Source organism: Aquarana catesbeiana, linkage group LG13, assembly GCF_042186555.1.
Source record: "Aquarana catesbeiana isolate 2022-GZ linkage group LG13, ASM4218655v1, whole genome shotgun sequence".
NCBI lineage: Eukaryota > Metazoa > Chordata > Amphibia > Anura > Ranidae > Aquarana > Aquarana catesbeiana.
Genome location: NC_133336.1, coordinates 233,918,170 through 233,937,495, shown reverse-complemented (window position 1 = coordinate 233,937,495; position 19,326 = coordinate 233,918,170). Strand labels below are relative to the sequence as shown.

At 41.5% G+C, this 19,326-nt stretch overlaps 1 protein-coding gene across 1 annotated transcript in view; it reads right to left on the bottom strand.

Annotated features, from left to right (window-relative positions):
- Positions 1-19,321, bottom strand: part of LOC141116966 (NACHT, LRR and PYD domains-containing protein 3-like) — a 93,296-nt gene extending 73,975 nt beyond the window's left edge. Inside the window, exons 1-5 of the mRNA XM_073609500.1 lie at positions 18,681-19,321; positions 18,472-18,626; positions 16,765-16,890; positions 7,490-7,653; positions 556-736 (exon numbers count right to left, since the gene is read on the bottom strand). Coding sequence (XP_073465601.1) covers positions 556-736; positions 7,490-7,653; positions 16,765-16,795 — 376 coding nt within the window. The 5' untranslated portion in view covers positions 16,796-16,890; positions 18,472-18,626; positions 18,681-19,321. The remainder of the gene's footprint in view (positions 1-555; positions 737-7,489; positions 7,654-16,764; positions 16,891-18,471; positions 18,627-18,680) is intronic.
- Between the last annotated feature and the right edge of the window lie 5 nt (positions 19,322-19,326).

Below are 19,326 nucleotides of genomic sequence, written 5' to 3'. Positions count from 1 at the left end.
ATTGTCAGTTAAGGTGACGCAGTGCCGAATGGCAAAAACTGCTCTGGTCATTAAGGGGGTAAAACCTTCCGGGGCTGAAGTGGTTAAACGTTTACATTTTGTATAGATTAAAATGACCGTATCCCAATGCCTGACGCCATTTCAGGAAAACATGTATTGTCAATTTTTTGCCAGGTGGTATTTACTTATTAAATCCAACTCATTATTTTGAATTATTTACACTCCAGCAATATCTCTCTTTTTTAACATTTATTCCCTCAAGATCCTTTTATCTGGGAGACTGAAAAACATATTGTGACTTATTTATTTTAATTTCAGACTCCCTCAAAAGTCATATTTCATAGTTCAAAATCATAAAAACCATAGAGACCATGAGACAAGCTATAAAACATTAAAACAAAATGACACCCACAAAAAAAAAAAAGATCAATACTTACAGTACCTGTCCTATCCCTGTGCGTTAGATGTCCATGACCCCCCCCCCGCTGTACAATGTGATTTCTCCCTCCACCCATAATGCCACCACATTTGGTTTTGCAAACAAAGTCCTGTTACCTTTCTGGCTGATTTCCGCCAGAACCGCCAATAAATTGGGTTGACCTTCCTGTAGCACACAGAGACATTCCCAGAGTCCAATCACAGCTTCCCTTCCCCCATCCTGAATATCTTGTAACAATGTGCGAGAGAAGGCAGTCTTGCTCATATGTTTTTCCATTGCCGCCGTTGCCGGGTACTTCTGAAACACAAATATAGTTTTCTTTTTCAAAAACTTTTTTTCAAAAACTGAGTTGACCAGAAGATAAAAAACAAAACCGGTATAATTAACATGGAACAATCCATAGTATTAATTACATTTTAAAATGTAACCATGATTTCTTGTAGGAGTATGGAATGGTTGTACTTACCTCTGTTGAGTATTAAAGGACAATGGGTGGCCTCTAAAGATAGTAACCATAAATATAAAAATATAGAACAACAATTTGTACCATCATCCAAAATTTAATGAGATAGAGGTTTGGGTACCTGGTCCCCAACCAGGGTTCACCAGGGGTGAAGAAGCAAGTGGACTATCTCGGTACAGTGTGGGAAAAGTACAAAATAGAGTATATAGACAATCGTAAAAAAATACGAAAGATGTATTAATACAAAATACATGACAATAGAATTAAGTCTAGAAGTCAGTCGACTTGCTCCTTCGCCCCTGGTGAACCCTGGTTGGGGACCAGGTTCAGAAACCCAATCCCAATCCTCTGTTGAGAGAGGATGCTGCAGTTATAAAGTGCAGACACCTACCTGGGCTGAATCCCGAGCTGAAGCTTCCCCATGGGCCCCCCTCATGTATTCCTATTGGTTCATCACAATAATGGGCCATATTGCTACCCAATGGGATTGGAAAGTGCCAACCCCTTTGCCTGTCAGAACAGCCTGGCATTTGCCTGTTACAAAAAGGTTTCAGGAGGTTGCAGCAGGTATGTACACCTCTCACCACAGGATTAGAAAAGATTTATTGTCATTGTAAACACAAATTCACAATGAAACTACATTTCTACTCCAAACGTTATACATAAAAAAAAAACCAGTTACCCACGCACAGTTAAATTATGTCAAAATACAAAAATTTTCTGTGCTGTATGAAATAACCACTTGCCGACTAGCCGCCGCAGTTTTAGTGCGGCAGAATGGCACAGCTGGGCGTTATGTTGCGTCGCTTCGCTCTGTGGCCACTAGGGGCGCGTGCACGCCCGCTGCTTGCCCCCGTAGCCCATGCGTCACGAGCAATGTGTCACGAGTGATTGAGGGAGCCCGGCGGTCATCACGCCTGCTGGGCTCCCGCAATCACTCGTGACACACCGAGAACCGGGATCTGTGTGTGCAAACACACAGATCCCGGTTCTCTGAGGGGAGAAGAGACTGATCGTGTGTTCATACAAGGTATAAAGAGCGATCTGTCATCTCCCCTAGACAGTCCCCTCCCCCTACAGTTAGAACACACCCAGGGAACACAGTTAACCCCTTGATCGCCCCTAGTGTTAACCCCTTCCCTGCCAGTGTCATTTACACAGTAATCAGTGCATTTTTATAGCATTGATCGCTGTATAAATGCCAATGGTCCCAAAAATGTGTCAAAAGTGTCCGATGTGTTCGCCATAATATCGCAGTTCCAATAAAAAACGCAGATCGCCGCCATTACTAGTAAAAAAAAAAAAAAATAATACAAATGCTATAAATCTATCCCCTATTTTGTAGACACTATAACTTTTGCGCAAATCAATCAATATACACTTATTGTGATTTTTATTACCAAAAATATGTAGAAGAATACATATCGGCCTAAACTGAGGAAAAAATGTGCATTTTAAAAAAAAAAATTGGGGATATTTATTATAGCAAAAAGTGCAAAATATTTTGTTTTTTTTCAAAATTGTCGCTCTTTTTTTGTTTATAGCACAAAAAATAAAAACCGCAGAGATGATCAAATACCACCAAAAGAAAGCTCTATTTGTGGGAAAAAAAAGATGTCAATTTTGTTTGGGTGCAACGTCACACAACCGCGCAATTGTCAGTTAAAGCGACGCAGTGCTGTATCACAAAAAAATGGCCCGGTCATTCAGCAGCCAAATCTTCCGGGGCTGTTCTCTTAAAACATTCCTGTTCACCAACGTGCAGTTAGGATACCAAAACTAGAATACAATATATTAGTATACTCTGAATAGCAGAATGATAGAAAGTCTCAAGTACCTTCTTCTCTAGGCCACTTTTCCTAAGGAGTCTCAGGAAATATATAAATTGTTGAGGTTTTTTGATAATTGCTTTAAAATTCATTGTCCATGTTACGTTTTCAGAAATGTTCGTTCCTAAAAACTCAAAAAGGTTGAGATCCTCTCCCCACACACCCCTTTAACCGCTTGCCGACCAGTCGCTGTCATTATACTGCGGCAGGTTGACTCCCCTGCACGAATGGCCGTAGGTGTATGTCGGCCGCTTTAAGAGCGATAGGGGGCGCGCTAATTAAATGCAGATAAGGCACCAGGTGAGTTTAATTACCACCTTAATCAGCCACAGAACCTGTGTAATTAACCGCTTAAGCCCCGGACCATTTGGCTGGCCAAAGGCCACAGCACTTTTTGTGATTCGGCACTGCGTTGATTTAACTGACAATTGCGGTCGTGCGACGTTGCACCCAAAAAAAATTTACGTCCTTTTTCCCCACAAATAGAGCTTTCTTTTGGTGGTATTTGATCACCTCTGTGGTTTTTATTTTTTGCACTATAAACAAAAGAAGAACAACAATTTTGAAAAAAAAACACAATATTTTTTACTTTTTCCTAAAATAAATATCCCCCAAAAATATATAAAAAAACATTTCTTTTCCTCAGTTTAGGCCGATATGTATTAATCTACATTTTTTTGGTAAAAAAAATGGCAATAAGCATATATTGATTGGTTTGCGCAAAATTTATAGCGTCTACAAAATAGGGGATAGTTTTATGGCTTTTTTATTATTATTTTTTTTTACTAGTAATGGCGGCGATCTGCGATTTTTATCGGGACTGCGACATTATGGTGGACACGTCAGACAATTTTGACACATTTTTGGGACCATTGGCATTTTTACAACGATCAATGCTATAAAATTGCATTGATTACTGTGAAAATGTCACTAGCAGTGAAGGGGTTAACCACTAGGGGGCAGTGAAGGGGTCCTAGTGTGTGTTCTAACTGAAGAGGGGAGGGGACTGTGCAGGGTAGATGACAGATCGCTGTTTATACTCTGTATGGACAGACGATCTGTCTGTTCTCCCCTCAGAGAGGCTCTGAAGAAGAAGGTGCTACCTTCGAAACGCGTCAGCCAGCAGCTGCACGTCTTGTCCGTAGGTCTGGAGACTGCTATCGGTGTATCCACTATCACCATCAATAGACCATTATGCGTGATTTTTATCTACCCTTGTGAGTAGTACTTTTATGTTTCCTTTTTTCATAAACTTTTTTAAAGATAATGCACAAGGCCGGTGCGCCCTCTCTTTTCTGTTTTTTGGCTGTTGAGAGGAGTACTGAGGTAGGGTAGGGCACACCTCCCAACATTTTGAGATGGGAACGAGGGACAAATATATGTAGGCACAGGACATGCCCCCTGTCACACCCTCTTAAAGAAGAATTAACAAAAAAAAAAAAAAAAGGTCAATTAAATCCACAAGGGCTTTTTTTTACCACCACTATTCCTTTATATTGGCTTTTAAAATGTACAAATGCAGCAATTTAGAATTTGGATGAAAGGTTTAGCACTGAGAAACACTTTTTGAAAGTTAAAAAGTGCATTTTATATACAACTACATACCTCCCAACTTTTTGAGATGGGAATAAGGGACACCTATCAGCAAAAGTATGCAGGCATAGGACACACCCCTTGCCACGCCCCCTTAAAGGAGAATTTTACAAAAAAATCAAGACTTTTTTTTACCACTACTATTCCTTTATATTGGCTTTTGGAATTTACAAATGTAGCAATTTAGAAATTAGATGAAAGGTTTAGTGATGGAAAACAGTTTTTGATAGATAAAAAGTAAATTTGATATACATCTATATAGATCAGACCAAAATGAAGGACAAATGAGGGGGAAAGAGGGACAGAGGGACATTGTTCCAAATCAGGCACAGTCCCTCCACATCAGGGACATTTGGGAGCTATGCAACTCTATAGATCAGACCAAAATGAGGGACAAATGAGGAGGAATGAGGGACAGAGGGACATTGTTCCAAATCAGGGACAGTCCCTCGAAATCAGGGACAGTTGGGAGCTATGGGGTAGGGTCATGTTTTGAAGAAGCTATGTACAGCCCCCTGCTGGCCCGTCCCACCAGTCATGATAAGAAGCACAGAAGCCCAGTGATGACATCACTAAGTGACATCACTAGGTCTAAAATAAGGTAAGTAATGAAAACAAAAATATTTAATTTTAAAAATGTCACTATCATATTAATGAGGTGAGGATGAGGAATAAAGGGAAGGAATATAGGAAGGCAATAAGGAAATATAAGCAGTAATATGTTATTTAAATAAGCCAGAGCCGCGATGACGTCATTCCCACTCATGCGCGCAGGAAGCCGCCGGTAATGGCACAGTCTAACTGGAGCAACGGCACGTGCGTGCCATTGCTTCTGTGCGCATTTGGCGATGACGTCGGCACATGCAAATACAGGGGATATCTCCTAAACCGTGCAGGTTTAGGAGATATCCGGGGTAGCTATAGGTAAGCCTTATTATAGGCTTACCTGTAGCAAAAAGTGTATTGTAAGGGGTTTACAACCACTTTAAAATGCTACTAAAACCATGACATGAAGAACACAATGAGGGGTTCCAGAGCTATAGGCAGCTCAAGCCATATGCAAGATTTATCCTTGGAAGTTCAGGAGACAGGGGACAGGAACAACCTTGACGTTTACAGAGAAAGTAAAGATTTGCACAAAACTTAAAGCGGAGTTCCAACTACAATCTATATATCTATTTTTTTTTAACCTTTCCCAAGCATTTAAAAAGGCATTGTAAAACTCACATCTTCTGTTAAATTTCTCCCCCGATGTCCAGTTTCATCTGATTAAAGAACTTTGATCACGGTGTTCTGGCCGTTTTCATTTTGCTTTTGGGCAAGGGAAGTGACATAAGGAGCCGCGGTGAGGAAGGAGGAAGATTTCAAGGGGCCACATACAGTACCTCACAAAAGTGAGTACACCCCTCACATTTTTGTAAATTTTTTCTTCTATCTTTTCATGTGACAACACTGAAGAAATGACACTTTGCTACAATGTAAAGTAGTGAGTGTACAGCTTGTATAACAGTGTAAATTTGCTGTCCCCTCAAAATAACTCAACACACAGCCATTAATGTCTAAACCGCTGGCAACAAAAGAGAATACACCGCTAAGTGAAAATGTCCAAATTGGGCCCAATTAGCCATTTTCCCTCCCCGGTGTCATGTGACCTGTTAGTGTTACAAGGTCTCAGGTGTGAATGGGAACAGGTGTGTTAAATTTGGTGTTATCGCTCTCACTCTCCCATACTGGCCACTGGAAGTTCAACATGGCACCTCATGGCAAAGAACTCTCTGAGGATCTGAAAAAAAGAATTGTTGCTCTACATAAAGATGGCCTAGGCTATAAGAAGATTACCAAGACCCTGAAACTGAGCTGCAGCATGGTGGCCAAGACCATAGAGCAGTTTAACAGGACAGGTTCAATTTAGAACAGGCCTTGCCATAGTTGACCAAAGAAGTTGAGTGCACGTGCTCAGCGTCATATCCAGAGGTTGTCTTTGGGAAATAGACGTATGAGTGCTGCCAGCATTGCTGCAGAGGTTGAAGGGATGGGGGGGTCAGCCTGTCAGTGCTCAGACCATACACCGCACACTGCATCAAATTGATCTGCATGGCTGTCATCCTAGAAGGAAGCCTCTTCTAAAGATGATGCACAAAAAAGCCTGCAAACAGTTTGCTAAAGACAAACAGACTAAGGACATGGATTACTTGAACCATGTCCTGTGGTCTGATGAGACCAAGATAAACTTATTTGGTTCAGATGATGGAGCGTGTGTAGCGGCAACCAGTTTAGGAGTACAAAGACAAGTGTGTCTTGCCTACAGTCAAGCATGGTGGTGGGAGTGTCATGGTCTGGGGCTGCATGAGTGCTGACGGCACTGGGGAGTTACAGTTCATTGAGGGAACCATGAATGCCAACATGTACTGTGACATACTGAAGCAGAGCATGATCCCCTCCCTTTGGAGATTGGGCCGCAGGGCAGTATTCCAACATAGAAACAATCCCAAACACACCTCCAAGATGACCACTGCCTTGCTAAAGAAGCTGACGGTAAAAGGTGATGGACTGGTCAAGCATGTCTCCAGACCTAAACCCTATTGAGCATCTGTGGGGAATCCTCAAACTGAAGGTGGAGGAGCGCAAGGTCTCTAACATCCACCAGCTCTGTGATGTCGTCATGGAGGAGTAGAAGAGGACTCCAGTGACAACCTGTGAAGCTCTGGTGAACTCCATGCCCAAGAGGGTTAAGGCAGTGCTGGAAAATAATGGTGGCCTCACAAAATATTGACACTTTGGGCCCAATTTGGACATTTTCACTTAGGGGTGTACTCACTTTTGTTGCCAGCGATTTAGACATCAATGGCTGTGTGTTGAGTTATTTTGAGGGGACAGCAAATTTATACTGTTATACAAGCTGTACACTCACTACTTTACATTGTAGACAAGTGTCATTTCTTCAGCATTGTCACATGAAAAGATCTAATAAAATATTTACAAAAATGTGTCCAAATGTTTTTTTTTTATATTATTTCATGCACAGTAATACCTTTTTTTTTTTTTTTTTTTTTTGGGGTGGGGGGGATGGAACTCCACTTTAAGCAGCAAATACAGTATATTCACATGTGCTTTTAACTGACATAAACATATATTGCAGTTCAGTTCAAAATATTTTTGTCTTACATCTGTGCATAAGACATTCCGAGAGTTTAGCTCTTTCAGGAGGACCTTGGTGTCCAAGTTCTCCAGGATTTGCATCAGATCCTCTCTGTAATATTCATATATCCTTCTCACCGATGAATCAGAATATGAAGACAGCTGACGACGGAAGCTCTCGAGGTCCCCTACTGAAACACAAAAAATACATTTACAGGATTGTGGCTTTAAAGAGCAGCTCCAGTCACCTTTTTCAAAATTAAAAATCAGCAGCTACAAAAACTGTAGCTGCTGACTTTTAAACACTTAGCAACTGCCCTGTAGCAGTTTTACTGCTGTGTGCAGGATCACATATATACAGTCGTGGCCAAAGGTTTTGAGAATGACACAAATATACATTTTTCACAAAGTCTGTTGCTTCTGTATTTTTAGATCTTTTTGTCAGATGTTACTATGGGATACTGAAGTATAATTACAAGCATTTCATAAGTGTCAAAGGCTTTTATTGACACTTTTTTCCAAGACCTCTGCAATTCTCCCTGGCATGCTGTCAATCAACTTCTGGGCCACATCCTGACTGATGGCCGCCCCCCATTCTTGCATAATCAATGCTTGGAGTTTGTCAGAATTTGTGGGGGGTTTTTTGTTCACTTGGACTGACCACAAGTTCTCAATGGGATTAAGGTCTGAGGAGTTTCCTGGCCATGGACCCAAAATTTTGATGTTTTGTTCCCCAAGCCATTTAGTTATCACGTTTGCCTCATGGCAAGGTGATCCATCATGCTGGAAAAGGTGTTGTTCCTCACTTAACTGTTCTTGGGTGGTTGGGAGAAGTTGATCTCGGAGGATGTTTTTGTATCATTCTTTATTCATGCCAAATTGTGGGTGAGCCCACTCCCTTGGCTGAGAAGTAACCCTACAAATGAATGCTCTCAGGATGCTTTACTGTTGGCATGATACAGGACTGATGATAGCGCTCACCTTTTCTTCTCCGGACATCCACCTCCATCAGCATATGGACTGTCCTGAGGGGGAAGACCTGGAGGTAAGCCTTGATTCATCACTAGATGATACCAGGGAATTACAGGATTCAATAACTGTCTGTCCAGTAATGGACACCACTCTAAAGAATATGTTAGTGTCCTTGAGATCCACTTTGCATGCAGATATTTTAGCACTGACCCGGCAAGTCAAATCAAAAATATCCACAGTGAATAAGAGGGTATCGCATGTGGAAGCAAAAATTGGTGAATTCGCCTCTACCTTTAATGATTTAGTGGATACCCACAATGACAGGTAAGATGAAATGCTGCAGATGAAACTCAAACTGGCAAATTTAGAGGACAGATCCAGGAGAAACAATGTTAAAATTAGGGGGACCCCTGAGACAGTTAAACCTCCTGATCTGAAGGATTATTTCATCAAAATTATGAAAGCAATCCTCCCTGAAGCACCCTAGGAAGATTTCATTATAGACCGCATTCACAGGTTACCAAGGCCCAAGCACATTGCCTCACACCTGCCCAGAGACACTATTGTCAGAATCCACATTTACCATACTAAAGACCATTTTATGGTGGCAACTAGGCACCGCGATTCACTACCCTCAGATCTGCAAGATCTTTCCTTCTTTGCAGAGTTGTTGGCCTTCACTATGCAGAAACGTAGACAACTGGCCACTATTACAAAGCCCCTGAACAACCACCATATCACTTATCGCTGGCTGTGCCCAGCGAAGCTGCTGGTAACAAAGGATGGCACCACACATTTAATCTCTAATATTAAAGAAGCCCTCCGTCTCATGCGGGAATGGCAAATCATCACCCTCTGACGCCACAGATGAAATTAACCTCGGCTCACCCCTATCAACCCGCAACAACTACGCCGAAACAGGCTGAATAATTTACCTGTGTCCTGCACTCCTAACTGTTCCTTGATGGCCCGGGGGAATGCCGCATTGTCTGTTTTTTTTTCAGTTCCCCACATAAGTTGAGCTGTTGTTACTACCGCACAGATTCTCCCCAGAATCGCAAGTTGGTATACTGTTATCTTTCTTTGAACCTCAAATAACTGTTCTTTCTAAAGGTTTTTCCTAAGGACCCAACCATCTTTGTGCACTATTACGGTACTATCTCATCACCAAACGTTCGTTTATCTACCAGGATCAACTCCACATCCCACCCAGAACCAGGTAATTTGACACCACATCAGTTACTCACCACTCACACCATATATTGACTTCCACATCAGCTCAACATGCCACTCAAAATCACATCCTTAAATGTTAAAGGACTGAACAGACCTCATAAGTGGCAAATGGCTTGGAAGGAAGCCAAGAGACTCCACAGTGATGTAATATGCTTCCAAGAAACTCACTTTGCTTCCCACAAACCACCTACCTTCCAACACCGCTAATGTCCCCACATTTTTCAAGTGAACAGTCCTTCCAAAAAGAGGGAAGTAGCAATAGCCATCAAAGACTCTATCCAATTCAAAAGCTTAAACGTTCACTTGGACGAATCAGGCAGATATATTGTCCTTGTATGTGAACTCAACAACACCAAATACACATTGGTTAATGTGTACGTCCCCAATACTAAACAACTATCTTTTTTGAATAAGATATGGAAGAAAGTCTCCACAATGAGACAAGGAAATGTAATCATGTGCAGAGACTTTAACGCAATCCCTGACAAAGATCTGGACTTATCCAATGATACAAGACACCAACAGTGCAGAGCAACTCTGGACCGATTTATCTCCTCATCAGGTCTTTATGATGTGTGGAGATGATGGAGATTTCTCATCAGAAAAAGTCTTTACGTTCTATTCCAGTTTACATCACACATACTTTCGCTTAGACCTATTTTTGGTGGACAAATTTATTTTGCAACAAGTTGTGCAGTCAGAATTACATTGTATTACATGGTCAGACCATGCTCCGATATCCATTGGTGTGGGGATCATCGTACCGAGACCAGGGCTAACAGGTGGTGTAATGACATCTATACCCTATCTCAACCTCACAATTCAGAACAAATTGAGAAAGCACTTAGACCCCTTTCACACTGGGGCGGTTTGCAGGCGTTATTGCGCTAAAAATACCGCCTGCAAACTTCCCCAAAACAGCCTCCGCTGTTTGTTCAGTGTGAAAGCCCGAGTGCTTTCACACTGAAGCGGTGTGCTGGCAGGAGAAGAAAAAATCTCCTGTCAGCCGCATCTTTGGAGCGATGAAGGAGCGGTGTATTCACCGCTCCTTCACCGCTCCTGCCCATTGAAATCAATGGGACAGCGCGGCTATACCGCGGCAAAACCGCGGCTATAGCCGCGCTATACGAGTGGTTTTAACCCTTTTTCGGCCACCAGCGGGGGGTTAAAACTGCACCGCTAGCGGCCGAATACCGTGGTAAAACAGCGCTAAAAATAGCTCTGTTTTACCGCCGACGCCCCCTACTGCCCCAGTGTGAAAGCAGCCTTAAAGAATTCTTTGCTGTTAATGCCCCCTCGGTCGATGATCCCTTCATATTGTGGAACACCCACAAAGTCTATATTAGAGGCTTGCTCATACAGATGAGCGCAAAAATAAAGAAACAAAGGTCAGAACATCTAAATGAGTTATTAATTAGAATCCATCATTTAGAAAGTCTCAATAAGCAGAAATCAACACAAAAACTCAGGGACTCATTGTTCACTACCAGACAGGAATTACGAACCCACCTGATAGCTCAAAACGACTATCAGATGCGTTCATTAAAAGCCCAGTCATACAGATATGGGTATAAGGCAGGAAAACTACTAGCTACTCAACTTAAAGAAAAAACAATCAAACAAAAAAATCCCTACATCACAAATCCTAAATCCAAATTAAAAGCCACAAACCCCAAAGAAATTGCAGATGCCTTTAGCGATTACTACAAAACGCTTTACAATTTTAGAAACGACTCTGATACCTTCCAACCCAATGAAACCATAATATATGACTTCTTAGCTTCAGTGAATCTGCCTACAATTTCTCAAACTGACTTATCCCACTTGAACCAACCCTTAACAACACAAGAAATAGAAACATCTATTAAAAACCTCCCCCACAATAAATCCCCAGGACCAGATGGACACTCTTCTGAATATTACTGATTGTTTGGCCCCATCCTTTCACCGCACTTAAATCGAGTCTTTGAAGCAGCTATGACCTCAGCGAAATTTCCCTCGGAAGTGCTCACAGCCACAATGATTACCCTTACCAAACCAGGCAAAGAACCTAACTTATCGCAAAACTTTAGGCCAATATCTTTACTGAATGTAGATGTGAAACTACACGCCAAATTGATAGCAAATAGACTAACAAACTTGTTACCAAAACTGATAAATTATGATCAGACCACAGACGCCACCAGAAAAATGCTGAACCTCCTGCATTTGGTTGAAAAAAAAGGGAGCCCGCAGCACATGATATATTAAACCTGTTCAGCACAATATCCTATTACAAGGTTAACGCCACCAAATCAAACATATTAGGAATGCATATAGATAAAAAGCTAGAATTGTCCCTCAAAAGTAACCTTCCATACCCTTGGACCAAAGATTCCATCACATACTTAGAAATTAAACTCATCTCTCCCATCACAAATATATACCATATCAACTACACCCCACTAGTAAATACCTTCCAACAAGAACTTTGTAGAATCCAAAAAATTTTCCTAACCTGGTCTGGACGTTTAGCAATGTACAAAATTAATATACTACTTCAGAGCTTTGCCAATTCAAATACCTTCCTCATTTTTCACACAATGCAAAAGCAAATTTCGAATTCTGTGTGGGTGGGGAAAAGGGCTAGATGCTCTCCTCACTTACAGAGTAGACACAAATCTGTGGGAGGTATGGGCTTACCATTATTAAAAAACTACTACACGACAGCTGTCTTAGACCAACTCAAAAATTGGTTCACCAATCCGACTATAAAACCCTGGTGCCAAATAAGAACTAGCATGGTTAAACAGTAAATCTCCACTATCACTTCTTATGGCATCCAACTTATCTAAAAATAACAAAATATCAAACCACCCCACTATACAAGCAACAGTTCAGGTGCGGTCTGAACTAAGATCAAAAGGGAACGAATTCTACCCGACGACTAACATCCCCGTCCCGCTAGAATCCCTCCAGTGGATAATCCCCAACACACGGTTACACAAATGGTTAGGAAACAACATCCTAAACTTGCTGCTGCCTTTAGCGACCATACAACAGAAATACAACATTCCAAACTCAGAATTCTTTACTTACACCCAGATTTCCTCCTACCACCAAAAGACGAAGACCAACCATATTTCGATCATAGAAAAAGAATGGAAATATACCCAGTCCTGTAACCCCAAACCGAAAGGCATTACACTAATTTACAACTCACTGAAATCAAAAGACGCATTTACCAAGCACAAACCCTTAGTGAATTGGGAAAAAGAACTAGGTAAAAAATTCTCAGATCTCCAGTGGAAAAATGCAATTAAATGTAATCACAAGTTCTCTAGATGCTCAAATTATGAAGAACTGACTCAAAAACTTATGCTGAGGTGGTATTTTACTCCTTATATAGTGGCTAAATTCTCAAAGGATAACTCAAACCTGTCTTGGAGGGGGTGTGGACAGGTGGGGACCCTGGTACACATGGTGTGGTCTTGCCCTAATCTTCGATGTTTCTGGCTAGAAGTTTACAACTTATTATCAAAGGTAACCGGAATCCATGTAAAACCGAACATAGAACAAGCCATCCTTAGTATAAATATGAATAACTATCCAACCACATTCAGATCTCATATCTTACTGGCAGCTCGCTCAGCAATAATGTATAGATGGAAGTCTATGGATATCCCTAACTTAAGGGACGTCACAGCTAAAATAGACGCAATAGCTGAATATGAACGGATAACAGCATACAGAGATGGCAACTCATTTAAGTTTGAAACTAACTGGTCCCCGTGGAAAACCTTTCTTTCTCACACCTTAACTACTAGTAGTAGTTAAAGATTTTCATGTAAATCTTTCTTCTTTATCTTTAAATTGATTTAAACAACATGTATTCACTATATGCTGTTATTCTTCGAAGTAGATGACCACATATAGAGTTACAAGTACAATGAGGAGGGGAGAGATTTCCCTCTGAGGGCACAGCTAGGTCCCATGGGGGTGCCCTGGAGGGAGGTTCCTCTCTACGCATGTATCTGTTGAATATAACATATGGACATATCCAGGAAATAATGATTAATAAAGAAAAATGGAACGCAAATTATGTGCTTCAGCCCCGGAAGATCTTACCCCCTTCCTGACCAGAGCGTTTTTTGCAATTCGGCACTGCGTCGCTTTAACTGACAATTGCACAGTCTTGCGACGTGGCTACCAAACAAAATTGATGTCCTTTTAGGAATGGCGCTCTACTTCACCTCCAAAAATTGCAGAAGTCATATCAAGAGTGAATGCTCAATACACTATGGAAAAAATCCTAGCATATACAGAAAGAAGAACCCCGAGTTTCCACAAACATTGGGAAACTTGGAGTTCCTCTAAATATGCCTCCTCACATGTATGAAAACTATTCCTAATCCTCCACTACTGAAACACAACCATCAATGATCTAGTGGTACAATCCATTATTGGGTATGGTCATATATGATATGGTATTATACTAAGCACACAGCATAGCAACACTACGTGGTTTACCTGTTATCAAAAGAATGAGAAAGTCTTATTAAGATGAATCAGTCATTCTAAGTTTATTATTATTGGTTAACGACAAATTTACAGGGAACTTACGTGATAGTATATTGGAGGGGACCCTCAGTAAGGTCCTCTCAGGGCTAACTTTGAAAACTTAAGCAGAAAGTCTGTTTACAGTGTGTACCCACAAGGGGTGACAGGCTTGACAAATGTACAATGCTTCATTGAGGATATTTCTTAGTAACCCTACCAGGTAATCTGTTTTACTCTATTAATGTAGTAAGCTCCTGAATGGCGAACAATATGTACAAATGAGAAATGAGAAATCTGCTTGTATTTTGTATACTTTGGAAAAATACCAATAAAAATTTATTGTTTAAAAAAAAAAATTGATGTCCTTTTTTCCCACAAATAGAGCTTTCTTTTGGTGGTATTTGATCGTTCTCTGCGATTTTTACTTTTTGCGCTATAAACAAAATAAGAGCGACAATTTTGAAAAAAAAAACGCATTATTTTTTACATTTTGCTATAATAAATATCCCCCAAAAATATATAAAAAAAAAATTTTTTTTCCTCAGTTTATGCCGATCGTATTCTTCTACATATTTTTGGTAAAAAAAAAATCGCAATAAGCATTTATTGATTGGTTTGCGCAAAAGTTATTGCGTTTACTAAATAGGGGATAGTTTTATAGCATTTTTATTAATATTTTTTTTTTTTTTTACTAGTAATGGTGGCGATCACTTTATTGTGACTGCGACGTTATGGTGGACATGTCGGACATTTTTGACACATTTTTGGGACCATTGTCATTTATACAACGATCAGTACGATTAAAAATGCACTTATTACTGTGTAAATGACACTGGCAGTAAAGGGGTTAACCTCTAGGGGCGGGGAGGGGTTAAGTGTGTCCTAGGGGAGTGATTACTAACTGTAGGGGGATGGGCTAGCAGTGTCATTACTCTGATCACAGCTTCTGATGACAGGGAGCTGTGATTAGTGACACTTGTCACTAGGCAGAACGGGGAGATGCTGTTTACATCAGCATCTCCCCGTTCGTCTTCTCTGTGAGGCGATCGCGGGTATGACCCGACTCACGGAGCTCCCGGCCGGCGCGCACGCAATGGCACGGCGGGGAATTCAAATGGACGTACTGGTACGCCCATTTGCCCAGCCGTGTCATTCTGCAGACGTACATCGGCGTGCGCCGGTCGGGAACCGGTTAAACTATATAGCTTAATGTAGTTTTAGCATGCATTATATACTTGAAATGAAAGCAATACTGGACTGAATCGCTGGCTGAAAAAGACGATATGTGAATGATGCCTGTAGCTGCACCCATCATTCAGATATCCCCGCTCAAAGTCAAGGACGTCATATGACGTACCTTGGGCGGAAAAACAAAAAATGAATAAAAGGACATTCATTTTAAAGTTTAATCTTAGTATTTGGTGTACAATTAGTTATGGGTAATGATATGCATCCCATTACCTGAAGGCTCCAGTATCTTGGTAAAATCTTCCCTGCAGTACCTCCTTCATTTTATCTTCATGCATCATGTCATTTCTGAATGGAGGAGGAGCAGATGAATGATAGGGTCTTCACCGCTCATTCACTGAACACAATGCATTGTGGGAGTGTTGTAATATGAGTCTTGTGAATGGTGGAGAAGGCAGAAGGGGGCGGATGAGCAGTGCAACTTTTCAGACTAGCAGTGATGACTTTTAAGTGGTTGTAAAGTCAGAAGGTTTTTTATCTTAATGCATTAAGATAAAAAGCTTTCTGTGTGTATAGCAGCCCCTAATACTTACCTGAGCCCCATCTCTGTCCAGTGATGTCCACGAGTGTCTCAGCCATCCGGGACTCTCCCTCCTGATTGGCTGAGACACAGCATCAGCGCCATTGGCTCCCACTGCTGTCAATCAAAGTCAGTTAGCCAATCAGGAGAGAGAGGGGGCGGGGCCGAACCGCAGCTCCATGTCTGTATGGATGCACAAAGCTGCAGCTCAGCTTGGGTGTCCCCATAGCAAACTGCTTGCTGTGGGGGGCACTCAACAGCAGGAAGGGGCCAGGAGCTCCAGCCAGGGACCCAAGAAGAGGAGGATCGGGGGTTGCTCTGTGCAAAACCGATGCAAAAGATCAGGTGAGTATAACATGTTTGTTATTTTTATAGAAAAAAAAAATGAGACTTTACAATCACTTTAACTCTCACATCCCCAGAAGATATCTGGTGGCTATGAAGGAGAATACTGCAGGGAGGATTTTTACATAAAGCAGCAGCCTGCAGGTAGATGGGATACAGATCATTACATATAACTAATGTGTTTGGTGTTCTACCCCTCCCCCACCCACCAAAAATTACGCAAGTTCAGCTCTAAACTTCCTAAAGAAAAATTATTGTTCATAAAACACATTGATAAAGCGCTGCGTAAACTGTTGGCGCTATATAAATCCTGAATAATAATAATAATAATAATTTGAATATGCATTTTATTAAATATTTACTATTTTTTTTTGTTTTGTTTTTTGCTGTATTTCTTTGTAAAGATGATATAAATGAAAGGTAAAGATTTATTGATGCTTACCAAGTGATTTACATGGGTCTTTTTTTTCCATTTCTGAGTGTTTATTTGTGATCAGTTCATTTAGAGCAGAAATCAGTTTGTTGCGTACACCGAGCCAACTGACACAATCATCACATTTCTAATCATCTGCAATAATAATAAAGTTCAGTAAATGTTGATAGAATGATGAAAAATAATCAGTCACCAATAAAAAACATGCATAAACCTCAAATTCTGCATTCACATTGGCTGCATATGATGGACACAAGTGGCTGCCTATGATGGGCACACGTGGCTACATATGATGGGTACAGTGGCTGCCTATGATGGGCACACATGGTTACATATGATGGGCACAAGTGGCTGCCTATGATGGGCACACGTGGCTACATATGATGGGCACAGTGGCTGCATATGATGGGCACAATAGCTGCAATTGATGGGCACAGTGGCTGCATTTGATGGACACAACAGCTGCATTTGATGAGCACAGTGGCTGCGTTTGATGGGCACAATGGCTGCGTTTGATGGGCACAAGTGGCTGCATATGATGGGTATGATGAGGCACAGTGGCTGCATATGATGGGTACAAGTGGCTGCATATGATGGGCACAAGTGGCTGCATATGATGGGTCACAGTGGCTACATATGATGGGCACAGTGGCTGCATATGATGGGCACAGTGGCTGCATTTGATGGGCACAAGTGATGCATTTGATGGGCACAGTGGCTGCATATGATGGGCACAAGTGGCTGCATATGATGGGCACAAGTGGCTGCATATGATGGGCACAAGTGGCTGCATATGATGGGCACAGTGGCTGCGTTTGATGGGCACAATGGCTACATATGATGGGCACAAGTGGTTGCATATGATGGAGCACAGTGGCTGCATATGATGGGCACAGTGGCTACATATGATGGGCACAAGTGGCTGCATATGATGGGCACACGTGGCTGCATATGATGGGCACAATGGCTGCATATGAGGGGCACAATGGCTGCATATGATGGGCACAATGACTGCTTATGAGGGGCACAATGGCTGCATATGATGGAGCACAGTGGCTGCATATGATGGGCACACGTGGCTGCATTTGATGGGCAAAGTGGCTGCATATGAGTGGCACAATGGCTGCATATGATGGGCACAGTGGCTGCATATGATGGGAACAGTGGCTGCATTTGGTGGTCACAATGGCTGCAATTGATGGGCACAGTGGCTGCATTTGATAGGCACAATGGCTGCATTTGATGGGCACAGCGAGGCTGCAATTGATGGGGGGGTTCAGTATTTTTCAGTTTGCTTGCGCCCCCCAAAACATTTTGTGCACCAGCTGCCACTGTTTACAACCCTGTCCAGCTGCCTTTTGTAGGTCCAGATGAGTAGTAAAAGTGCAACTCTTTCCCCTAGTTTTACTGCACCCCAAATGCAATTGTAAACTAAAGCTACAGGCTGTTTTCTAAACAATGTTTCCAAACAATGTCAAAGCTACAAAAACAAAATAACAAAATATTTACATAGCAATCTAAACATTAAAAAGGTTTCCAGTTTATTTCATTTTTTTTAACTTTGAAGGTTTGCTGGAACAAACATTATGTATCTCTAGGGACAATCCTATGACTGACGCAGTAGCAGGAAATAAAACACACAGCAACAACAAATATCACAAGTCAAAAGAAAATGAATGTAGTGCCTAGGTGTACAAGGAACACACATATCTTTACCTTTTCAGTCCATCCTTCTCATACCTAAAGTCTTCTGGTTCTAGTGGTTCAATGAAAAAAAAATCTTGTTTTCTCCTTCTCAGTATGTTAGAGGTCTCATTGTTACTCCTATCTTCTAATCTCAGAGTCACTCAGAGTTTAACAAAATGTGAACTCTAAAAATCATACAGAAAGCAATCAACAACTGTAACAAAGTCCATCTTACTTACCTCTAGTGAATGTTTTGTTTCAAAGCCCTTCCCATACGAAATGGCTGCGCATAGGAAAAACTTGTAACTTGTAACTTTCATTTTCGTGTATGATGCAATTTCCTTCTCTGAAGAATCAAGTTTCGTACACCAGTCCTCTCACAAAGTCAATATGATTGTGTAATCATCAAAAAAAGCTGCTGGTTCCTGTAGAAATCTAAGCAGATATTCATACTGGGATCTGACCTTCCCGCTATACTGTGTCCACAATTATTAGGCAAACTGTATTTTTAAGGGATTCATTTCATTATTCAGCAACTACAGTGTTCTCAGTCAATCCAAAATGTTAATAAATCTCAAACCTGAAGATTTAAGAAAGAAAAAATTCGGTTTTGGCTTTCTTAGGAGAATATCTATGTGTGCACAATTAATGGGCAATTATTAGGCCCCTTTCACACAACAAGCTCGCTCGGACCCGCTTGTCCATTTTTCAGGCGGATCCAAGCGGGCCATTCATTGACTCCTGTGGGCAGGCGGATGTCAGCGGTTATGTGCCCGCTGACACCCATCTGCCATCCGATCCGCTGAAGACAGATGTACGGCGATACTTTCGCCATCCGTCTTGGCGGATCGGATGTGATCTGATGAGCCCCGCTGATCTCTATGG